The 26570-nt window shown below is 35.2% G+C and overlaps 1 protein-coding gene across 1 annotated transcript in view; it reads left to right on the top strand.

Annotated features, from left to right (window-relative positions):
* The window catches only part of DPH6 (diphthamine biosynthesis 6), a 164354-nt gene that overhangs the window by 117984 nt on the left and 19800 nt on the right, over positions 1-26570 (top strand). Inside the window, exon 6 of the mRNA XM_058541175.1 lies at positions 15584-15645. Within this exon, the coding sequence (XP_058397158.1) occupies positions 15584-15645 (62 nt within the window). The remainder of the gene's footprint in view (positions 1-15583; positions 15646-26570) is intronic.

Here is a 26570-nt window from a genome sequence, read left to right as displayed (position 1 = left end):
TGTAATTGTTTTCTTTCTTTTTTTAACTATCCATAGATTTCTCTTTTGACCTTTCAAATAAGGGCACACTGCATATGTCTCTCATAGCCAGTGTCTTTATCTGTCTTCCAAGCAGCCTGGATAGTTTTTAAACTACTTACTTGCCTCTTGGAAGATGCTAACCAATTTTTTTCCTTCAGATTTTTGACGTATTCTTTTTAAAGTCTCACCCTTTGGGTTGACATTAAGAGATGCCCATACTAATTAGAACACAAGCTTTAATTGTGCAGCCTTCCCAATTGCCGAGTGCCACTCCTACGCATACTCACCTGTAGTAATTCCTGTGTATTACATTAATCTGTTTCCTCTTTTATAACTGTCCAAATAAGCCAAGATAAGGCATATTAATTATTGCTTCTACACATTGTGCCCTTCTGTCATTCATGTGGATAATAATGGACATAATTTAAAGCATTCATTGCAATAGCCTTCCTAAAAAAGAATGCTGAACAGTAAATGGGAAAAGCAATTTGCATTATTCTTTCATATTCTATGCTTAACTTAACATTTTTTTACACCTGAACTTTGTTCAAATAATTATTTTGTTAAAAGAAGGTTAATTAATGTACATTCAAGTACAGTTAATTGCTATTAGAAATATATTTCTACTTTTATACAAAGTACTTTAGCACAGAATTTTTAAACTTATATCTCAAGTATTGAAACATCAAAAGTTGAGACTTGTAACATTTCTCAAGTGTGTTGTTAATTACCTACCATTTTAAATTGAGGGAAAAAAATCAAGGTTGAAATATGAAATTCAGAGTATATGTGATATAATCTTTCCTTAAAATTCAAATACAAATTGTACCAGTCCCACAGCCTCTAGCTCTGAATAGAGTGCCTTTTACTCAGTCTGTAAAGGGGAGTAACAGATTATAACAGCAGAGGAAATAAATGCTGATTTTGTTCATTTTATTGCTAGCACATCTTTTCCTTCACTAGGTAGGGCAGGCTGTTCCCAAAATAAGTTAGGGGGCCGGCCCTGTGGCATAGTGGTTGGATTTGCGGGCTCCGCTTCAGTGGCCCGGGGTTCACGGGTTTGGACCCGGGGCGCGGACGTGTGTGTGTGTGTGTGTGTGTGTGTGTGTGTGTATGCATGCGTGTATGTCTTGCCTTCCAAGAAATATGTACTATATTATAATTCTAAAACCTGTCTTTCTACTGTCATCTCAACGAAGAGCGCCAATTCCCTATGTTCTTTATTTTTTTTATTTAATTAATTAATTTTTATTTATTTATTTTTATTTATTTATTTTGTGAGGAAGATCAGCCCTGAGCTAACATCCATGCTAATCCTCCTCTTTTTGCTGAGGAAGACCGGCTCTGAGCTAACATCTATTGCCAATCCTCCTCCTTTTTTTTTCGCCAATGCTCCAGTAGATAGTTGTATGTCATAGTTGCACATCCTTCTAGTTGCTGTATGTGGGACGCGGCCTCAGCATGGCCAGAGAAGCGGTGCATCGGTGGGCGCCCAAGATCCGAACCCAGGCCGCCAGTAGCAGAGCACGCGCACTCAACCGCTAAGCCACGGGGCCAGACCCCTGTGTTCTTTAAAAATCAAAAATACACAAAATGCAATATGCATGAGTAAATTAAGATCTTTTTTTAATGCATGCTATTATAAAAGTTAGCCCGCTGTAGTAACATTTATGGCTGTGTCCTACAGCTTACACTAAAACAACTTTCATGGTAATATGTAACAATTAGCTGAAAACTCCTACTGGAAAGGTAAGTCCATGAGCCTTTTTCTATTTGTCTATTTAGTAGTAAGACTATTTAATAACTATACTGTCCAAGTAGATATTTGTGTTTAGTACTTTATTACTAATATCATTCTATATTTGCCATGGTTAGAATGTGAGACTTTCCTGTCTTAGCTGAGGGCCTAACATTTATGCATTAAAACTGCTTGGAGCAAGGATATGTTATAAAATTTGTAGGGCTTGTCCTCCAACAAATTCTCTTTCAGATAGGTACTATTGTATTGGTTGATGGTCTCAAACACATGAGGTAAATGTGTATGAATGTATATAGGTCACAGTTAGTGTAAACTTACATAAGAACCAGCTGAGGTATTGCATCTCACAATGCCAGATCTGAGGGATGGACTATGATGAGAGTTCTCTGGAGTACTGTACTTCATGTACTTCCTTTTCTAGCAAATTATTCTTTCACTGGAAAAGACTTAGGACAGACTTTCCTCTGAATTTGTTTCCATATTCACTCAAGCAAGCAGAATTTAGTTCAAGTTCTGGGTAGTTTCACTCCTAATATTTTCTTCTTCCTTTATTCACGATCTTTTCAGTGGAGTTAGGAAAGGAGAGGGGAAATGTATTAGTCAGAGTTCTCCAGAGAAATAGGACCAAAATGATGTAAAAGGAGATGTATTATGAGGAATTGGCTCATACAATTATGGAGGCTGAGAAGTCCCACAGTCTGCTGTCTGCAAGTTGGAGACACAAGAAAGCCAGTAATATAATTCAGTCCAAGTTCAGAGGCCTGAGAACCAGGAGAGCCAATGATGTAAATCCCAGTCCAAAGGCAGGAGAAAATGAGATGTCCCGATTTAAGCAGTGAGGCAGGAAAAAAGAGGCAAATTCCTCTTTTTCCTCTGCCCCTCATTCTATTCAGGCTCTTAAAAGATTGAAGATGCCCACCCACACTGGGGAGAGCAATTTACTTCACCCAGACCACTGATTCAGATGCCAAGCTCATCCAGAAACATTCTCAGAAACACACTCAGAAACAATGTTTAATCTGGGCACCCCATGGCCCACTCAAGTTGACGCATAAAATTAACCATCACAGGAAGAAAAGTAAGGAATTAGATGCCAGTGCTCATATAACCATCTTGCGCAGAAGTATGAATGAAGGATTTTAAAATGAAAATGACCAGATCAGATTTGCGTTTTGGACAGCTCTCTGACTATGGTGTCTATTCAAGTGTGATGTTCCTCAAATCTCCTGTATTTCTGTAATTTCCTGTGTTTTCTCTTCTCACTTTACATATTCTCCTAGAATGATTTCATCTCATGGCCTCTATTTCTATAGTAGTATCTCCAGCCCAGACTTCTATGCTGGGCTCTAACCCTATATACCTAATTGCCAATTAGATACCTCTTCTTGGGTGATTCACTGGAACCTCTAACACATATCTAAAAATGGAATTTGCCCTTTGTTTTCCTTCCCAAACTTTCTTGTGTTCTCTTGTTCTACATCTGAAGTAAATGGTGTTTGGTGCCATCATCTTTTTTTTTTTTTTTTTTTTTTTGTGAGGAGATCAGCCCTGTGCTAACATCCGCCAATCCTCCTCTTTTTTTGCTGAGGAAGACGGCCCTGGGCTAACATCTGTGCCCATCTTCCTCCACTTTATATGGGACGCCGCCACAGCATGGCTTGCCAAGCAGTGCGTCGGTGCGCGCCCGGGATCCGAACCAGCGAACCCCGGGCCGCCGCAGCGGAGCGCGCGCACCTAACCGCTTGCGCCACCGGGCCGGCCCCTGGTGCCATCATCTTTTAATTTGACCAAAGTCAGAAGCCCGGGAATCATCCTTGCCCTTCCTTTTCCTGTGTTCTCCATACCCAGTTCATCAGCAAGTACTGTATCCTACCTACTGTATGTTACTCTCAGATCTGTTCTCTTCCTTCCATACCTATTGCCTTGCCTATTATATCCTCCCTTAATAACTATTGCAGGAGCCCCTTTGTTTGCCTTCTTACCTTCTATCTTGTTTCCTGCCAAGGAATTAGACTGAAGCTAGAATGACTTTTCTGAAAGTCAAATTGGATCATGTTATTCCTCTGCTTAGAATTTGTCTTCTCTGTGACCTTACATTCAAGTATAAACTCTTTAAAATGAAACACAAGGCCCTATAGGATCTGGCTTTTGTCTACTTTTTTAACCTCATCTTTCACCCCTTCAAACACTCCCTACTTAATACTAAACTTATTTCAGTTTCCAGTACTCATCATGTTGAAAACTAATATGAAAGATTAGGAAGATATTTCTAAAATAAATATTTCAAATCCCCCTTTTAAAAAAAATCTCTTTGTTTGAAACACTTATCTTTCACTTTTTATTCACTTCTTGCATGTTAATACTGTATAGTATTTTTAAAGGTAGAAAAAAGGACCATTTGGGCTAGGCTATCACCAGCAAGTATTGATTATCATTAATTGCATAATTATACTTAATATGATTTATTGATGATTCATTTCATGGATGCCATGGATCTTAAACGTGAATCCATAAAGTATCTGAATCTCCTTTATTTTACTTACACTGAAGTAAAATACCAGTTCATAGATTTCAGAAAGAAGTTACATGTTGAGATGATTCCTAACACAGTCTCTAAGATAGGTAAGCATTTAGTGGTCTAATTGTAGAAATGGAAAATCTGGAAATTGAAGTAAGATTCTTTCCCAAATAGTCAACTTTTAAAATATGTGATTTCATTTTTACTTTTGAGATTGCATAATCAGTTTTAGGGGGCAGTGGTTGGGGGAGGAAGACTGGCCCTGGGCTAACATCTATTGCCAATCTTCCACTTTTTGCTGAGGAAGATTGGCCCTGAGCTAACATCTGTGCCCATTTTCCTCCATTTTGTACATGGGACGCCAGCATAGCATGGCTTGATGAGTAGTGCATCGATACGCGCCCAGGATTCAAACCTGCAAACCCCCGGCCACCGAAGCAGAATGTGTGAACTTAATAACTATGCGACTGGCCTCACCCTAATCAGTCTTTCTTATCTGTTCTTTTTAACATAAATTTAGCCATTTTATCTCTAAAATGCTCAATTATAGAATAATGGTGTGCTCAACTGGAGCCTGGGAACAACAAAAACATTTATATTTGCCAGCAAAACCATTAGAGCTTTTTAAATGAAATCTACTTGTTATGGTTGCCAGTGAGCCTGGTAGAAATAGGAAGAGATTATTAGATTGTATGTTTAACTTTTGAAGAAAAATGGGATGTTCCATTCCTCTCTGCATTGAATTTATCAAGAATTATAGGCAGACTAGAAATTGCTTCTCAGAGTGATTATACCTTTTCTAATATCACCTACTGATTTTACAGTAAAAGTCTATGCTACGAAAGTTGAGATGAGAACACAATTCATTTTACTTGACTCTGTTAAAAATAGCATTATCAAACATTTTGTGATGTTTCTCTCATATCATATATTGGGCTGTCGTGAAGAAATAAACCTCCACTTGCTTTCATGACAGTAGATAATAAATTGACTGATATAATTCAGTTGAGAAGTTTAAAAATGCATTGAAAATAATGGGGCATAACATTTTAGGGTTAACATTTATTCATAGATGATGCAATTAAATAAAACAGGCATTAACTTCAAGGTCAGTCAGTAAAGTAATAAAATTGAATATTTTAATTGAATTGTAATTGCTTCCCATTGATACATGCAAGTAAAGTAAAATAGATGTCAGCTCTGCAAATTATGATTCTTTCTCCTAATTAATTTCTTAATTCTGCATGGAGTTATCCAGTGCCTAGGTCTTGTTGTGGGTTTATTCATCCATCCAGCTTCCATCAAGGAATGTCTGTAAGACACAATTAAATAGTTAGGTGTCAGGATTTACAGTAAATTTTTTCTGCACTTTGGAGAAAATTTTGTTAGTAACACAAAGTAACTTATTTATGTTTTTGAGTTAAAGTGTACTCTAAATATAACATCATCTGGAGTCTTATGGATTGTAATCATCTTCTTTATTAGTATTGATATTTCTTGATATTGTTATTTATATCAACATTAATGAATGTAACCATCTCAATGATTATAAAGGTTTTCATAGGGGAGATAGATACATTGAGACTCATATTCCACAGCTGACTGACTCACAAGGTAAATGGAACAGACTATTAGGGTTTTGGGGAAGCACCGTTTATGTCCATTCATGACCCAGGCTTCACTAGAAAAGAGATACCTAAATTGAATGAATCTAAAAAAGAAACATCTTTTTCAATGCCTGGCATAAGTTGAAGCTTTTAGATAAAGTTGAATTGCATTGAAAAAGCCCACGAACCATTGTGGCTTTTTCATAGGCTTTTCATAGTCCCTCAAAAGGTTTTGTGTGTGTGTGTGTGTGTGTGTGTGTGTGAGGAAGATCAGCCCTGAGCTCACATCCGATGCCAATCCTCCTCATTTTTTGCTGAGGAAGATTGGCCCTGAGCTAATATCTGTGCCCATCTTCCTCTACTTTATATGTGATGCCACCACAGCATGGCTTGACAAGCGGTGCATCAGTGCGTGCCCAGGATCTGAACCTGTGAACCCAGAGCCACTGAAGTGGAGCACACGCGCTCAACCGCTGCGCCACCGGCCTGGCCCCAAAAGGTTTTAATGTAATGCAGTTTTATGTAAAATAAGATGAGAATGATGACATAACAAAGATTAGGAGAGAGATTTTCAAATTATACTGAAATTGTATTGGTTCTAGATACTGGGGTTTATTTAAAGAAAGAGAAGATTATGCCTTTTGGACTGGCTGCATTTACCAGTTAAATGGCTACTGCTTAAAAATGAAAATAGAATGAATATACAAGATGGATTTAAGAATTACTGAGGTATAGTTATATATTCTTATACTTTAAAATAATTCTGTGCAATAGAATCACTGGAAAGCAAATATATTCATATATTAGTGTCTTTCATTACTTGTGCTTAGAAATATAAGTGGATTCTTATTGCTAAAACGAGTAAATTAAACTGAGAAGTTATTTATGTTGTCTAAGCTTTGTGTTAAATTTTAAGTCAAACATTGACTTCATTATTTAAAATGTTTCTCTCTAAACCATTTAAAGCATAAAAATTTAAAAATAAGTCCAATGATAAATATATTTTATTGATGCTGATCTGACCTTGACTTTCCATTCTGGATTATGAAGGATCTTGAATGTCAGAATTATCTGCATATCATCTGGTTAGAAAATACAAAAATCAAAATACACGAGATAAAGACTGACATCTTTGGTCTTCATAATTATTGATAAGATAACAGTTTTTCATGTTAAAGTGATCTGTTTCTCCAGATCTTTGTTTTAAAATTTGTCTTGTTCCATTTAGAGAAATTAAAGTAAATATTGTGAAGACTGTACATACAACACTAAGGTGTTTCTAAATCAGGAAACTTGTGAAAAAATATGTGAAGTGTAAGAAAATTAAATACTCAATCGTTCATTATATTTATAAAAATAAGTTACAAAGAGTTTTCGTTTGCATGTAGTTTAATATTTATGGAATCATCAGTGTCCTAGACAACAGAGAATTTTTTGCAGAAAGTTCCGTATTTGAATATATTCTGGAGTAGGATGAATAATCTTCCAACCACATCCCTGACTGGTATCATCCCATGTGTAATAGTCTCAACGATTTAGAGGAGATCTCAGAGATCAGGGTGGCTTCAGGCCATTGATTTCTCAAGGACAGTAGCTTGAATTGCTAGGGATCTCTGGATCTTATCCAAGAAAATATTTTATTAAAAAAATTTGAAATGCATGTCATATGGGCAGTGATCATGAGGTCCCCAATGACTTGTTACTTTCTAATGAACAGAAAAATGAAAGCAAAGACAGACTGCACTTAGACAGAGTAACCAGCAAGACATCGGGAGAAAAGGACTTGAGTAGTTATTATAATCAAGTACAGTGGAACATGTTAGCCTGACACAAGTATGTGTTATATACTGTGTTGATTTAAAGTAGAAAGATCCATTCAGAAGAATATGTAGACTATTATATTGAATCTAGACAAGCAGTTTCATTATTCAATCTTAAACATTTTTTGGAAAAGAATTATAGTCTATTTAAATAGTATCATACCATGAGATAAGAACTCCTAAATCATTGTTCATGCCAAAAAAGCCTAGTGAAATCTCCAGATGTAACCTCTGATAAACTTACAATGTGTCAAGATTGCTTATTTCTCAGGTCCTACCATGCCCTTGGTTTTACATGTCCACTGAAATCATATGTTATTTTGTATATGTGAAAGGTTGTTACTAATTGGTCTGCCCTGTGTGAAATGTCTAAAACATCAGACCATGAATCTACTACCCTCACTAAACATGGTGCAGCCTCCATTACCAAACTATAAAGACTCACACATGCAGCTAATTTCATTATTAACTCTGAGAGAAAAGCAATGTAGCGCTGTTTTTTTTTTAGCTATTTTATAGTTTTACAGTAACCTCCTACTGTAGTGAAGTGACCTATAATATGTTTCAGGAAAATATTTGAAAATCTTCCTTGAAGTTTTAAATTTTGATTTATTTCAACTGTTTTAGCTTCATAGAATTTTCAGTGCTTAGCCCAGGAATAAATAAATTGAAAACATTTCTATGAATACAGAAAAATCTTGAAATAATCAACTAATTTTTACCAAAGTGTACCTGTGTGATGATTACAGATTCATGTGGAAAAACTGTGCCCAGTGTGGCTTATGTTTATGTATTTTACTGATTCTCTTATCCAAAGGCAAGCCAAATTTATCCATCATGGAATGCAGCCATCTCTGAAATGAGATATAACAGCTATTTCTATACATTAACAGTTCAGAACTGGGGCCTGATGATTCTACAATAAATTAAAAGACTGTGAGAAAAATGGGAAGATTATCAGTTTGATCTTCTAGTGCCTACCTGTATAAAAACATTTTAAATTCCCTTTCGTGCCTTTTAGACAGGCATTTATTTACTCCCAGACCCTTATAGAGAATGCAAAACATAAATTCTAAGATTCAATCATGAGAGACTTTTAAAATGATTTTAATGATGTGTAGCCTAGTGCCCGAGTGCTGAGTGTGCTATGCGTGTGTTGTGTGACCAATACATATATATGAGAATCAAGGAATTGGAAGGGAGGCTAAAAAGTGACTGTATGCTGGCCTTGTATATTCATGCTTTGATTTTTCCAAATTTTCCACCCAAAACCCATGGCAGTAATAGATGAATATATGAAGGAAAAGTATGAAAGACATAGCTGTGCTGGAAAACGTTATACGCGTCTCTGCGAACTAGAAATGAATAGACATGCACAATCGTGCAAGACTGAAGCTGTGGGGCTGTAATACAAAGAGTCAGGAAGCGGGCAACAGCAGCTGGGAGATCATAATCTTGCGGGGGAAACAGACTGAGAGGGCCCCCTATGAGGGAGAATCTCAAAGAGATAAAGAGAAATAGAACATCCATTAGAGAAAAAGCAATCAATTAGAAAAATAAATCACTCAAAATGAAACAGCAGCAGTATGATGTGAAAAGTAACAAATTAGAAATTTTCGAAATGAAACATACAGTAATTTAAAAAACAAAAAACTTAGTGGGTAGAATAAACTCTAGATGAGCCAAGTGAAGAAAGAATGAGTGAAGCAGGAAAAAAAATAATTCACCCAGAAGGCAACAAAGAGAGACAGAGAAAAAAAAAATTGAAAGCAATTTTAAAATATGGAGGCTACATTGGGAAATTGCAATATTTGTGTAATAGATGTTTCAGAAAAAAAAATAGAAGAAAAGGCAGAAAAACAGTGTTTACAGATAAAATGGCTGAAAATTTTCTAGACTTGAAGAAAGATATGAGTTTTGGAATTGAAAGTGCATGACAGATACTGTGCAGTATAAATAAAAATAAACACACTTAGACACATTGTATTAAAATTACAAAATGTCAAAGGTAAAGTGAAAATTGTACATGTAGCACAGAGAAAATAAAGATCCCTCATGTGGGAACCACTATTAGACTGACAGTATAAATCTCATTAGGGACAACTAATGCCTGAAGAAGTAATATATTACAACTAAACTATTATCTAATGATGAGAGTGAAATAGGACATTATCAGACATGGAAAAACTAGGAGAGTTTGCCACTCACAGATCTTCAGCAAAAAAAAAAAAAGAATGGACTTCAGTTAGAAGTAGATTGTATTCCAGGAGAAATGAATGGGAAACAATGGTGAGCATAGACATTGTAAAATATGTTGGTAAGCTTAATTTTTTTTTTTTCCCCAAAATGATGGAACTAAGGGGCTGGCCTGGTGGCGTAGTGATTAAGTTCGTGCGCTCTACTTTGGCAGCCCAGGGTTCGCAGGTTTGGATCCCAGGCACGGACCTACACACCGCTCCTCAAGCCATGCTGTAGTGGCACTCCATATACAAAATAGAGGAAAGTTGGTGCAGACCTTAGCTCAGGGCCAGTCTTCCTCACAAAAAAAAAAAAAAATGATGGAACTAAAATTGAACGCAATAGTAACAAATGATGGGGCTTATTTAGTGTCTAGTTGAAACATGCTAATCTCTCTTGGTCAAAAAGTTGCTAAACATGAATTCTTAGATTTCTATTCTAAGATTCATACATTCTTAGATGTTTAATACATTTAGACTTAAATGCTGTGGTTTTGAATGTGTTAAAAATCACAAGTGATTACTGGAAGAGTAGAAATGAGTCTACAATTTCCTAATCAGCAGAGAAGACAAATGGACCAAAATCTTTTTCAGTCCACTATAAAGCAGAAAATAGCAAAGGAAAAAAATATACAAAGCTTAATGTAACAAAAGATCCACAAAAAGATGATAGAAACAGGTCCAGACTTATGATGTAAAATGTAAAACATGTAAAATGGTTAAACTCAACTTTTTATTTTATTTTAGTTATTATTTTTTAAAATTTTATTGAGGTAACACTGATTTATAACATTATATAAATTTCAGGTGTACATCATATTTTGATTTCTGTATAGCCTGCATCGTGTTCACCGCCAAAAGTCTAGTTGCCATCCATCACTGTACAAATGTGCCCCTTTACTCCTTTTGCCCTCCTCCCACCCCCCTTCTCCTCTGGTAACCACCAATCTATTCTCTGTATCTATGTTAAACTCAATTTTTTAGAGTTGTATTTATAAGGTAGGACAAAATTTTTTAAATCTAGTTGTATATAGTTTATGAGGCATCTAAAACAAAAGCACACAAAAAATTTGCAGTAAATGATAAAAAAATATATACCAGAAAAATACTAACAAAAGAAAGCTGGTGTTATAATGTTGATAAATAGAATATAAGATAAAAATCATATATGGAGATGAAACGGTCACTACTTCTTGATCAAAGAAATAATCCCATCAAGAAGTTTTAAAAATTATGAATTTGTGTACAAATAACAACATAGCTTTCAAATACATAAAGCAAAACTGATAGAATTATAAGAAATTATTAAAACCAAATCATAATGGGAAATTTTACCACTCCTTTATTAGAAACTGATGGTTTACAGAAACCAAATATTGACAAGGCCATAGAAGATTTGACCAGCAGAATTAACAATTATGATCATGATTTTGTATGTTTGGGTACAGAATCTTGTTTTCAATAGATAGAGAACATGCTTTCCAAGTACAAATGAAACATTCATAAAATTTGACCATGTTCTAAGTCACAAAGGAAATTTACCAAATTTTGAAGAATTATCACATAAAGACTACACTTCTGACCACAATGCAATCAAATTAGAAAACAACAAAAAATAATAAAAATAAATAAACATGTTTTGACACTTATAAGAGTAATCCTAAATAACTCAATAAAAATGACAAAATATTGAAAACTGAATGACAATAAAAGTGCTACTTTTCAAATATTCTGGGATGCAGATAAATTGGTACTTAAGTCCTTCTATTTAAAAAATAAGAAATGTGTAAATATAAGTGAATCAAATGTTCAAATCAAGAAGCTAGAAATACATAAGCTATTGAATTAACACAAAGAAAGCAGAAGGAAGGAAATGATTAAGTGTAAGAGTAAAATTTATGAAATTGAAAAGTGGAGAAAACACTGAAAACAACAACAAAAAGCTGGCACTTTGATGAGACTCCCCAAATTGCCAAATATCTAACAAGATCTATCAAGAGAAAAGACCAATCACCAATAAAGTATTCTGCCCTATGTAAATTCATAAAACAAATGGCAAACCCTAAAAAAGCACATTTGATAAGTAAAGGACTAATGGCCTTGGTTTTGAAGAAGCGTTTCAGTATTATTTTAAAAAAAGATGAGTAGTATATTAGAAAAATGGCCAAAAAATATGAACGATCAATTCATAGTAAAAAAAAAAAAAGTTACAAATCTGGCCATAAATTTCTGAAAAACGTGTTCCACCTCAATCATAGAAAAGTAAAGATACGCAAATAAAAATACCAATGAGATAAATATCATTTTTTCTATCTGAATGGCAAAAGTTTTACAATCAATAATATCTAGTATTGGTGAAGATGTTGGGGAACACATCCCAGTAGACATGGACAAAGTAGTTATGAAATGTAGTGTTTTTTCATGCTGTAAAACAGCAAAATTAACAAGTCTGATCATGAAAACAACAAAGAAATCTTAGCGAATGAGGTACAGATGGAAACATCTTTAACCCAACATAGAGAAGCAGCATAATCTGGCAGTTGAAAGCATGGACTCCACAGCCAGACTGCCTGAGTGTGAATCCTGATTTTATCTCTTGGGAGTGGGTGACCCTTGGACACTCACTGTGAACTTCTCAGTGCCTCAATTTTCTCCTATGTTAAATGAAGACAATTATAGTCCTACTCATTGGATTGTTATGAGAATCCACTTAGTTAATATTTGTAGAGCACTTAAAACGGTGCCTTGCACACAGGTAAGTACTCTATAATTTGTTTTTTAAATAAATAAATTTCATAAGGAAAAATAATTTCTAACAGCCATTGTGTTAATTATCAAAATCTTCTCTTGATGATCTAAGATAAAGATAATTATAGCACTAGAAGTTATAGCCTCTGGAGTTATGGATTCTGATTAGAGTCCTTTGGTTGCCAACTAACCATCTCTAAGAGTAGATTAAAACAGACACTTGTATATCGCACTGGTTATGCTGAAATATTTTGAAGTAAATTGCAGACGACATGACACAGACTTACATATGTATAGAAACTTTGTGTTTAAGCCGAGGTGGCATATACATCAGTAGGGAAGGGATTCCATAAATAGCACTTATTATCTGTAAGTGAGAGATACAATTATAACACTCCATATATGATAGCTGAAAGTAAATTCTACATGAATTAAAGATCCAAATGTGAATAACAAAATTTTAAAACTTTGAAAAGAAAATGTTAAAGAAATTAACATTATGACCTTGGGACAAGAAATTTTTTATTTTCTTGCAATAATATGCAATAATATTGTTTATTGCAATACAAAGAAAAAAAATTTAATAATAATTCTTTTGACTACTATACAGTAAAGCTTATGTTTATCAAAGGACCCTCCCCCAATAAAAAAAAGTGTAATGACAAGCCACTGATTAGGAAGATATTTACAATGCTCATAATGATGAAGGATTAACATTCAGAATGTATCAAGGTCTATGTATCATCAGATAAAAGATAAAACTCAGCATTAAAAATGGGCAAATTATTTTAATATGCAATTCACAGAAGTGAAAACCTGAATGAATGGGCGATGAAATATGAAAAAGTGCTTACTTTTAATAGTAATCAGCAAATGAAAATTAAAACAAGTATCCAAAACAATTATATATATAAATATCTCGGATTGGCAAAGATGAAAAAAATCTGACAACACTAAATTATTTTCACATTACATGAAATGGGAATTCTATTTCCCTGATGGTAAAAGTACAAATTGGTAATACTGCTTTGGAGAGCAATTGGAAATACCTAATAGACTTGAAGATTTTATATATATATATATATATATATATATATATATATAAATTACTTCTGTAGCATAGTAATTTCACATAAAAGCATATTTACTGCAGCATAGAAAGTACTAGTGGCAAAATAGAAATTAGAAACAAGCAGGGCCCAACTGTCCATCTACTGGAGAGTGGGTAAGTAAATTCCAATATATACATATAATAGAATATAATACGACAGTTAAAATGGATGGACCAGAGCCACAGTAATCTATATAAGTAGATCTCATTAACACTATGAATTGAAAAAACCTAGTAAAAAATTATTCATGTGAAAATTTAATGCCAAATATTGTTTTGGATACACACATTTATAATAAAATTGTAAAAGCTTAGTTGGAAAGTAACATGCCAACTTCAGAAGAGTGGTTATCCATGTAAAAAGGATAGGGAAAATAAATTATTGGGGGTAGATATGCTATGAAATTCTATTGTGTTGTTTGTGGTGTTTATTTCTTAAAGAAAAGGTTGTGGAAGAAATATGGCAAGGTGTTAATGCTTGTTAAATCTGGGTGGTGATTACATGGGTGTTTGTCTCAAAATAGTTCATTCACTTATTCATTTTAAACATTGAATTGCAAAATGGTTGGCAGGAATAGAGGAACTGGACAAAGTCAATGATTAGTTCATCTATGTGTTCACCCAGCCAATTGAAATTTTAATTTTAGTGAATACACCATGAGAGTAAGATTGCTGTGAAGGGAATTGACTCACATAATCTGCCTAGTGCTACTAGTCTAAGTAGTTTGCTTTAGGTTTGATGTAATTTAATACTCACTGGCAGAAGAATCCTTTATCTTTACCTGACTTCCCTTTTATTACTCTGATATGTGATTATAAGAAATATCATGTTACCAAAAAAGGCATCCAACTAAAAGCAGAAAAGTATTATTCACTTTGTATAATTAAGTTAAATGGTTTAAACCAATAATAAATAAAAATAACTTATGTAAATAAATCTAAGCCAATACATGTATTATGGATATAAATATCTAAAATGAATTCATTCTTTTCATAGCCGACTTGTGGCATGTGATTTTTGTTTCCTGGCAGATTAGTTTTGGAATATGGGAAGAGTTATGTTGTGCACACTTGTCCACCTATACCCCATCACCCACATAAACTCTCAGATCAGTTGAACATCTTTATCAGAGATTATGCATATGCTGTTGGTACAATAATCATTTTTCAGAGTATTTCTGTCTTTACTTGGAAAACATGTTGTCAGACAGTGGTCATTGAAATGAAATGTCATTTAATTTGATAATACAGTTATTTGTGTCTGTATACTACAAAGGAATTAATTATATACGCGTAACAATCTACCGCTCTTCTATTTTCTACTCTTATTCTCTAAGAAGTTTGAAGTTTAGACAAAATAGAGATAAATCCAGAAATTCTCACTGTTGTCCGTGAGTAAAAAAGAAAACCGTAATAATTAAAATATCAAGGATTTAAATTTCATCTCTGTGAAATGATATGTTTTTTCCATTCTAACAACAAATTCCTCAAAAAGGAAAAAGGAATTGAAACAATGTGTCTGGTAGTTGACGCAGTGCAGTTGAAATGAATTGGAATGAAACATTTTTCAGAAGCAAGAAAATCAGTTACTCAAGAGGAATAGGCAAGTAAATACTAGCAAACTACATTTTACTTTAGGATCAAAGCAATTTAAAATATATACATACTGGTTTCCTAGGCAAGGAGGGGCCAAGGGAGGGAGAATGTGTCTTTAAACTGCCAATCTGATAGTTATCTAAAAAAATTTAACTTTTCTTGGCAGGTTTAGATCCAGATAAGCATCTTGGAAAAACCCTGGATCAAATGGAGCCTTATCTTTTAGAGGTAAAAATTTATACTATTTCTCAAAATATGGGCATCTAAAGGAGGAAAAACATAGTCCCACGATAGGATGACTATAAAATTAATTTTATTTTTAAAAAAAAACTTAGATACATTCATGATATAGTTTTATGAAAAAACTAAACTTCTAATGGTTATGAAAATATGTTAAAAATTAATTATGAAATCTATTACCAGTTTGTTGACCTGAATAAAAGAATAAGTAAGCTATACCTAAAAGGAAATTGTTCTGTCAGAAAGTTTACTTTTATTAAAATGGACATTGTATGCTATATAAAAAGTCCCATGCCCCTAAAGTATCCGATAGTGTCCGTGATCAGATGCTTTTCTGTCAGAAATGTGAGTGGAAACCTCCTTTAGAGATTATTGAGTCTAACCTCTTCTTTTTTACCAATTAGGAAATTAACTTGCAGAGTAGTAAAGAATTACCCCAAGGTTTCAAATTACCGCTGTTTAACCCTTATCATTGTCAAATCCTAAATTTGTTCTAAACACCAAAGATTTAGTTATTTTCACTCTTTTGTATTAACTATTGTATTTTATTAGAGTTTGGGGGCAAATGTTATGATAAGTATGGCAATGCTAAATTAACTAAAATAGTGTAATTATTAGAGTTTTTTTATTCCACAATCATTAAGGAAAAAAAAAATCACCCTACTTCTATGAAAGAACTGAGCTCCTCTAATAAGTTAACATTTTCCCCTCCCATGATCTTAATTCATCAGCGTTGTCTCTGGACGTGGTTAATACTGTTGCTGTGATATGAACTGTTAGCAGTTACATTCTTCACTAACTTTATGGGTTTCACATTTTCTTTCAGAGTTATTTGTATTTGATTATTTTATGTTTTATCAATATGTACCAAATGCTTAGAATTCCCTTAAATGTTAATTTCTTCTTTCATTAAGCATTATTAAGCACCTAATATGTGCCAGGCAAATAGGAAAGATTAAAAAAAAAATGAAATGATTATATAATTGTGACAAATTATATTTGATTTCTAGATAATTTGGTGTCATTTATTTTAGTCTATCTAATGGATACAGTTGCTTTCCATGCCCCTCTGATAGGACTCTTCTCAACAGCAATTTGTTCTGTGGCCAACATTATATCTGTGTTCGCATCTGTTCACTGCTGTCAGACTAAATTTTGCTTCTGCAAAAACAATGTAGGTAACGAAATTAAATTTCATGGAGTGAAAGAAAGAGAACTTCAGAAATGAGAGACTGGGGCTTTGGCAAAAGAGGTTTTTGTAAGCTGCTTCTGAAATTTGAAGTTATGAGTTCAGTTTCAAGCATGTAGAGATTCTTTGTAGAAAAGGCAAATAAGGTTTTGGGATTGCCATGACGTTGATTATGAATTAACCCGGATATTATGGTGGGATGTTGAAACACAAAAATGCAGAAATCATTTTATTCAACTTCAGCAAGTTTCTCAACATAGCCTGGCAATCTTATATATCTCTAGAAAAATTCTCTACCCATTCTCCACAATGGCTATTTCATTCCTTCTCTGCTCTTCTCAGAGAGTGAGTATCCTTCATTCCTCCATATTGTACTCCCCTTCTCTGCATGCTTTATCTCTCCTTCACTCGACTAAATCCAATCTGCCCTTAAAGTCTTAACTTAGAGTTTAGTACTGTGAGGTTTTCTTTCTTAAATGAGCCTCCTTTGAGCTGCCATTTTCTTCTTTGCCTCCTAGTATGTAGCTCTTCTGATGCTATATTTTATTTTTCTCTTAAATAATGTTTATTATAAAAGTAAGGCAAGTAATATGTAAAAAATAAATTTGAACACTATAAAGTAATGAAAAATATTGAGTGACTCCAAGCCCCCAGTTTTTCTGTCCTTTCCCAGAGCAACCACTCCTTTCTGTTCTAATGTATCTCTTCAAAAACATTTTTGTGTATCTAAATATACATGCATTTATCCATTTTTCGCTAAATTGGAGCACACTATGCACATCATTCTCCATCTTCCTTTTTAACACATAAAAATCCAGATCATTTGTTTCCACAACATCATTGTGTTCTATTACATGATAATGTATTGACTTCTTCTTTGTCAATGGACTTTATTCTTTACTGATTTCCTTAATTTTAAATAGTCTTTTGCTATTACAAATAATGCTAGAATGAATATTATTGTACATATATTTGGGGCATGTATAAGTTTATCTGTAGTATAAAATCCTAGAATGGATATGCTGAGTCAGAGGCTGTATATTTTTAGTTTTAATAGATATTGAAGACATCCATTTCCAGCTATGGTGGAATAACTTGCATCAACTCTCCCAATACAAACAACTAGAAAAGTTGTATGAAATTAAAACAAAAATAATGTTGGAAGGCAGTAGAGAATTGCAAAAACTGAGATAATTTAAGGGGCCAGAATACCAGTGAGATTGGAAGCCCTGAGCGTTGCCTCTTTTTCCCTCAAGGCATTTTCTAATTCAAACATGATACAGAGATGCCAAGAAGCTGAGGAGAAAACTCCAGCAGAGACGCTGACTGGGGCTTTCAGCAGCTTCACAGGGCTTAGGAGACAAAAACTGGAATTCAGGACAAACGGAAGTGGAGTGGACCTGGTGAACCCTCCATGTTTTCAGTTAGGTTCCTGAATGGGCTATACATTAGGAGTAAAATAGTCCAGCCCATGCAAATACTTATATCCAACTTGATTAAAGTGATTGGATCCTACTCTTCTTACCTATTTCTCTCTGGAGAGAGATAACATGATTCAGAGCCTCCGATTATCTCTAAAATATTCCATATACAATTTTCAGCAGGCAATCAAACATTACCAAACCTGTCAGGAGACCTGATGAGATAGCTGAAACTGAGAGAAAAACACACAATAGAAATAGCCCCAGAGGATACCCATATAATCAAATTATCAGATTTAGACTTTAAAAGGACTACAGCATTGGGTGAGAAGATGAACTATTTTAGGGGAGATTTGGAATCTATATAAAAGAATCCAATAGAATTCTAGAGCTTAAGAATATAATACCTGAAATTAGGAATACAATACATGGGTTTGCCAGTCAATTTGATACAGTTGTAAAGACAATTAAAGAACTGGAAGATAGGGCAATATAAAATATCTGAACTGAAGCACGGAGACAACAGGATGGAAAATAGAGAAAAGAATATAAGAGATTTAAGGGTGAGAAGTTTATTATTATGTAATTGGAGTTGCAGGAGTGGAGGAGAGAGAGGAAAGAACAGAAGTAATGTTTCAAGAGATTTTACTATAGGACCTAGCTGTGGTTATTTTGCTGATTTTGACAAGTAGCTTCTCAAGATGGTAAAAATTGCTCTAAAAAGGAAGAATGAATATTAATGGATATAATATGTGCATTTTAAACAGGAATTCTTTTTCCTGATAGTTATAGAAAATTATTTTCTCTGGCTTCTGCGTAGTCTAATCTGTGTGTACATGAGCTCTCCATAAAATGAGTGCTTAATAAATTTTTACACAGTTAGCAATTTGTTTCTCACCTCATTCACAACAGTTGTCTGACGCAACCCAGATTTTAATTCATGCTAACCAGGTTTTTGCCCTCTTCTTTATGTCTTTCATTTTTGCATATGCTCGTAAAGGAGACTCAATTTATTGCCTGATGTACCGAGAAAACAATGATTCTAATATAAAAGCAAATGAATCATCTGTCAAACTCTATCTTCTTTCTGCATTTAGAGATTATGGTTGTTTTTTCTTTGAACCCTATCTTCTGCATCGTTGCCTAAAACAAATCAGATTTTAAGGAATGCCTGTATCTCCTAATCTTTATGCATAATGTGATTAACCTCATTAAGTGAGATGAAAGATCAACCACATATTTGTTTTTCAACTTGTTGGTACCACTCTCATGAATAGTCAAGGAATCCAAAAGAAGGGGAGAAAACAGACAACCTTTGAACTTGTAGGGGTGAGAGAGAACCGGGTTAGGTAGAGGAACCTGTTTTGTTCACCTGCCTCAAAGCCCCTGGGCCACCTTTTATGCACTGCTTGTGTAATGTGGGTGGACATGACTTGTTAACTATAAGTCAATTTAGCTAATATATTAATCCTTTAATATATTACTGTATCCAAGAGTTAATATTTTTTAATTAAAGGAATTTTTGCATATTATAATGTTTCCCTTGCAGAAATTAATATTTAATTGTGAGAATTTCAGAGAGGTTGGTAGCAGGGGTGGTGGAGAGAATACGATACCTTTTGGCAAGAGTCCTTTTCACTGTTCATTCAGATCTCATGGGGTAAGAGGCAGTATAGGACAGCAACTAGCAAGTTACCTCCGTACCCAGGAGCCCAGGTGTGAATCCTGACTCTACTGCTTACCTGGAACGTGGATCTAGCTAATTTCCCAAGTATAAAATGAGAGTAATAACAATGGAATCATATATAAGGTGCTTAGCTCGGTATCTGGCACATTCTAAGTGCTTAATAAATATTAGCAATGTCTACTATGGTGAGTAAAATTCGCCATTACTGAAGAATAATTCTGAAACTTTCTGCTTTACAAAATACACTGTTTAGATTCCAGTCTCCTGTCTTGAAGTGAAGGCATGCTGCTATTTTTTTTTTCTGGGAGTTGAGCAGGGAAAATGGCTAGAGGTCTCAGAATCTTGTGTGCATACATTAACTGATTCTCTCTATTTTTGTGATAGTACCTCTGCCCTCAGCCATGTCTCATTTCTCCCAGGTCAGTCCCTCTGTTTCACTCTCCAGAATAAACCTCCAGTGTTCAGCCAGGGTGGAGCAGAAGCAGTTGCCAGCCTAGAGGCAAGGGATCTAGGGATCTGACTGCTTGTTCAACAGACTGCCAATCAGTCCTTCTTATTTTCGTGCACTTTTCAGTTCTCCTTCACTTCCAGAGGTAGCTGGTGCCGCCAATTCCTTACCCTCTTGTTTTAGAGGAAGGGAGTTATTCTACTATGTAAATTGGGTTGGTCCTTAGCACATGCTACTATTGGCCTAGGATTCAGTGTTCTTGGTTCTGCTAAATTGGTTGATTCTGTCATTTCCTCCCTTCTGTTCTCTATCTTTGTGAGTTTATGCCTTTTTCTGAAATACCTTCCATTAAGGTTTTAGAAGAGAGTGAGAGTGGGTGCGTGGATTCAATCCACCATCCTTACTAGCAGCAGTTACTCTTGAATCAAGAGATTTCTTAAGATCATCTAAGTAAAAGTTGTCTGCTAGATGGAGGAGTGAAACCATATTATATAAAAAATTGTGAGCATATAGATTTGGTTGTTTTCTCCAAGACTGTTCACATGGAATTGGGAAATCTGACTTCTAGCCTTGAGTCAAAGGTAAGCAGATATGTATTGACTATTTAAGGAATATACCACTCTGCTGGGTCTTATAAGAGCTAAACAAGGATAGGTGTAATGCAGATTTCAAGCTTAAAGCTCTGTCTCAAGCTCTGTTCTATATGAGTTAACTTGTCTTCCTTATGAGTTTGACAAAAGCACAATTTGCAATCTCAGCTACCTTTCACTTAAACAAAAAGCAAAAGAGAAAGAGAATTTCACCGAAGTGGATTTGACGTTGTGGGTGAGAGAGACAGAATTTTAAGCCTTGTTCCCTGCAGTGCCAACTTCATGGAAAAGAACACCTTTAACTGACCTTGAAAGCTGAGAGGAGGCAGAACATCTTTGACAGGGGATTTTGAATTTTGAACATAACAGAGTTGGAAGAATATGTGGAACTTTATGGTTGAGATGTCCAATGACTACTATAAATTACAAGGTGTATTAAAATGTATTCTAGAAAGTAAAAAATATGTCCACACAATTTCAAAGGAAAAAAATGACATGTTGTTGAGAGAATTCTGAGTAAGTTCAGAGATAAATTGACAGCCATACTGGGCTTAGAAGATCGATAGGATTTTTGACTGACTGGATTGTTTGGAGTATGTTTTGAGTACTGGGAGATGAAAAAGGAAGTTGAAGCCATATAGCAAGAGACTCTAAATGCTGAAGTGCGGTTTTAATTAAACAATGAGGAATAACTGAAGGTTTTAGAGGAATGGAGTAAAATCGTTTAAGGTGTGCTTTAAGGAATTTGACCTGGCAGTAAAAATCCATTGATTGTTGCATTTAAAGAGAAGAGTGAAGGTCCTCCATGGTTAGTGGCTGTTCCAATATATGACCTTGAACCTGTCCCTTACATTTCTCTGAGTGGGTATCGTAGATGAACTCTTAATTGCTGGTGTCATGTGGTACTAATAGAATTATGTAAAAAGTATTTGTAAGGACTTCTTATGTGCCCAGTTTTATGCTAACTGCGATAAGGGGTACAAACTATGTCAAAGATTTGGCATTTTTCATGGAATGTAGAGTCTTGCAAGTTGCGGGGGGGGGGGCGGACTGTATTAACTTGGATCGGATAAAGCCAAGCTGATATTTACTATAAATGCAATTGGGAGCTAAAAGGTGGAAGATGGCCACATGATCTAGAGTAGCTGAGGATGGTATCATGGAAAGGTTAGCACTTAAACTGATTTGAAGGGTAGGTGAAATTTACATGGGTGGTGGCAGCAAAGTGAATCAATATGAATGAAGATTCCTTGGCAAGAAGATATGCAGGGACAATGAGGAACTTGGTTTAAATGCAACTAAAAACTGGCGTTTGTAGATTAATAAGAAGCAGGTGGGATGGGAATGTAGGACCCAATCATAAAGGGCCTTGAGAGATGGGCCAGGTGATTTGGGGTAAGAAATAATGAGATATAGAAGGCTCATGAGCAGAGATTAATATTATGAAAAGGTATCTCAGGAAATTTAGTGTGGCAGCAGTATTCATGGATTGGGAGTAGAAGAAATTAGAAATGAAAAAGAATCTAAGATGCTGTTATAGGAAACAGGTGTGAGGGCTTGGAGTATGAAGCTGCTGACAGTAGGGATGGAGAGATGGAACAAAACTGAAAGAAAGATTTTGATGGAAGAATGAAAAGAAATTGGCACCAAATTGCCAGAAGTTGGAAAAGAAAGAATCAAAGATTAGTCTACACATAATGATTGAGGAGATTGGAAGCGTATATTTTTGCAAAGGAAAACAGAGATGAGAAAAAAACATGATAAACTTGGTCTTAAATATACTAAGTTTTAAATTATAACATATAAACCAAAGACATATGTTTTTAAACTATGAGATTGGAGCATAATTGACTTGTTCAGACTAAAGACTAAGGTTTGTTATTTATCAGCACGTTGCAGAAAGAGTCAGGACATGACTTTAAATTCTGGTTTTGTTTAGTTCTTTTTTTTTTTTAAATAATTTTATTTATTTATTTTTCCCCGAAGCCCCAGCAGATAGTTGCATGACATAGCTGCACATCCTTCTAGGTGCTGTATGTGGGACGCGGCCTCAGCATGGCCAGAGAAGCGGTGCGTCAGTGCGCGCCCGGGATCCAAATCCCGGCCGCCCGCAGCGGAGCACGTGCACTTAACCGCTAAGCCACGGGGCCAGCCCTGGTTTTGTTTAGTTCTAAGCTGCATAACCTTTGCAAATCAATCTAGTCCTCACCCCTGGAAAGGGGAAAAAATAAAATCAGTAACCACTTTATTGAGTATATATATATTACGTGCTAGAGGGTACATTAGGCTTTCTTTTATATGGTTTTATTCCTGAAAACAGCTCTTCTATGAGGTGGGTACTGTTGTCATCTCCACTTTACAGATCAGCAGTCTGAGGCTCAGAGAGCTTGCGTGACCTAAGATCGCACAGCTAGAAAGTGACAGAGACAGGATTTGAACCAACGACTGTCTGTCTCCAAAGCTACTGCTCTTAACCAGTGATGCAGTGCTGCTTTCACTGTGCCTCACCACAATATGTGCTTTACAGACTCTTATAGTTAAGCCATGTATTTATTAAGTGCTTACTAAGTGCCATACTCTGTGCTAAGTGTGTTTTATGCATTATTTTATTTAATCATCTAACAAACCTGTGAGGTTGCTACTACTACTGTTTACATTCTTCAGATGAGGAATCACTTAGAGAATGAGTTACTTTTCCAAAGTCACACAGCTAAGTAGCAGAATTGGAATTTATGCTGCATTTCTATCTGATTTCAGGGCCTATAATCTTTTACTCTTAAAAGTTATTTTGAGGATTAAATAAGATAATTGTATCATTTTCTTAACTTTAAGGCATGAAGCAAATAGTCTTTAATTAGTAGTGATAGTGTGAGTATTAGCCACCTCAGAATAGCATAAAGCTGATGGTTGAAGCCGTGGAGTGCATGAGCTCTCCGAGGGAGTAAATTGACAGAGAAGAACATATTATGGAGAGAATCATGGGGGATATTTATAATTTAGGAGGAGCCTGAGGGAAAGGAGTTGGAAAAGCATAACGATTGCTTAGAAAATACAGTAACGTGGAAGCCTGAAGAAAATGATCCCAAAGATTTGAGACATCAGTGGTATCAAATGCGACATAAAATTTGAAAAGGATAGGTCGTCATACTCTCCCAGCAAGCTGCTACTCATGCTGTGATACCAGTAAACAGAACCACCATCCCTCCAGTTTCCCAATGCAGAAAGCTGGCAATTTTCCTTAATTTTTTTTTTTTAATTTGCCTCACTCCTCCATTCAATTAATCACTTATCTCTCTCAAAATATCTGGCCTCTCCTCTCTATCCTTGCTGCTACTTCCCCAGTTCAGAAAATCTCACTTCCTGCCTAGATTCCTCCAGCAACTTTTCCGTTCTTTTTGCTTGTTGACTTATTCCCCTCTAGCCCATACTCCATTGTGCAGCCAGAATGATGTTTCCAAAAGACAGAGGCAGTCAGGTCAGTTTTCTGCTTAAAACCTGTCCATGAGTTCACACTGACCTTAGGATAATGACTTAGCATGGCTTGTGAAACTCTGTAAAATCTGTCCTCTTTCTAGTTTTTCAGCCTCATCTCACCACTGTTACTCATCTAGTTATGTTCTAGCTCTGCCAAACTTTTTTCTATTTCTAGTACCCATCATGTGCTCTGGGACTTAACACCTGCTGTTCCTTCTGGAACAGTTTTTCCTTCTCTCTTGTCTTCTCTCACTCTTTCCCTCCCTTCCTCTCCCCCTCCAGCCTTTCCCGATTAACTCATCCTTCATATCTCAGCTTAAGTTTTACTTACTTTGAGAAGCCGTTTGAATTCCATCTAGTTAGGTCCCCTGCTTTACACTCCCACAGCATCTCATGCATCCACCAAGGCAATCACTACCCTTTATGGTAATTGCTTGTTTAACTGTCTGTCTATGCCTTCTACCTTTCTGTCTATACAGTAAGCTGTTTATGCAGAATTTATATGTTTGCTCCCCTTGTTATACCTAGCACTTAAAACAATGCCAAACCTATAGTAGATGTTTAATAAATACTTCTTGAATAATTGCTATGAATGAATATATGCAGCATGAAATTATTTTGGATGTTAGGCATATCATTTATAAAATGAAACTGTGGTGGGTTTTATAAACCTCATGGTTTTCTCTAGATGGTGGGAGGTGAGGGTGAAGTGTGATTTCATTTGACTTTCTTTTTCAATTTTAAGATGACTAACAGATAAATGAGACTGGTTTAAAAAAAAGAAAAATCTTGATTTAATAAGAAATTCTCACAATTTATGGTTATTACAATCTTATAAAGGGATAAAAAATTAAACAGGGAAATCCTGGTTCCCTTAACCTTTTCAGTTCAGTAAAGAGTAGCATTCAAATGGAGTTACTATGAATATGAATATCTATATAAATAAGTGTCAGAAAGAAATAGAATCATAAAAGTACTTTCCTTTTAATTTACTGGGAATTCACTTTTAAATGCTCAGACTCTAAGGCATTCTTATAAGCCATGAAATGACCCAAGTCAGCCATATCTGTTCAAAAATTTTTTTTTTTTTGTGAGGAAGATCAGCCCTGAGCTAACATCCAATGCTGATCCTCCTCTTTTTTGCTGAGGAAGATTGGCCCTGAGCTAACATCCATGCCCATCTTCCTCTACTTTATATGAGACGCTGCCGTAGCATGGCGTGACAAGCAGTATGTTGGTGCATGCCCAGGATCTGAACCCACGAACCCCGGGCCGCCAAAGTGGAGGGCACACACTTAACCACTTGTGCCACTGGGCCAGTCCCTCAAAATGTTTTTTAAAAAGCTTATCTTAACAATAGTTAGATGGAAAACTAATGTTCACCTTCGCTAAAAATTGTATCCAAAAGACAACATAGCACAATTATACAATTATACAATGAAAATTATATTGTTAAATAAGTAAAAAATGATCTCATTGTTTTATTAAAAATAGTTCAACTGGTTAGAAAACAGCAACATATTTCTTTTCAGCTGGTCAAGATCCTTTTGAATTTTTATTTTATTTTATTTTATCTATTGTGTTAGCTTTATATCTTTGTATTCGTACATAGGATGGGACCACTTGGCTGATGTCAGACAAAATAGCAAGTGTGTTAATCTTATCCAATGGCCATCTGGTCTGAATCTTTTTCTGTATAACACTCCCCAAATGGTAAAAATAAGGGGAAAAATAGTGACATCACTAATTTAATGGGTAATGAGATAAGGAAAACGTTGACTATCACATGTGAATTTTATTCACTGTTTTAGATCTCCAAAAATAGATGATTTTTATCTTCTAATTTTATCCTATATTTAAGGATAGAAAAAAAAAGAAGTCAGTAACTTTCCCCTTCCTTTTACTCGGTAATTCTGTTTGGGAGTGGCTTTCTTTCTGGCTGAAATTAGACCTGTCAGTACATGCCTGTCAGGCCCTTTTCGGGGAGCATGCAAGGGCATCTGAACCATGGGAGGGCTGCCAATTGGTCATTGAGTACTATGTGCTACACTCTGCTGGGAAGGAACTGTGAAAGGGTCTAAGACATTTAGAAACTTATAGTCTC

This window comes from Diceros bicornis, chromosome 5 (genome assembly GCF_020826845.1).
Source record: "Diceros bicornis minor isolate mBicDic1 chromosome 5, mDicBic1.mat.cur, whole genome shotgun sequence".
NCBI lineage: Eukaryota > Metazoa > Chordata > Mammalia > Perissodactyla > Rhinocerotidae > Diceros > Diceros bicornis.
This window is presented reverse-complemented; position numbering and strand designations above follow the sequence as displayed.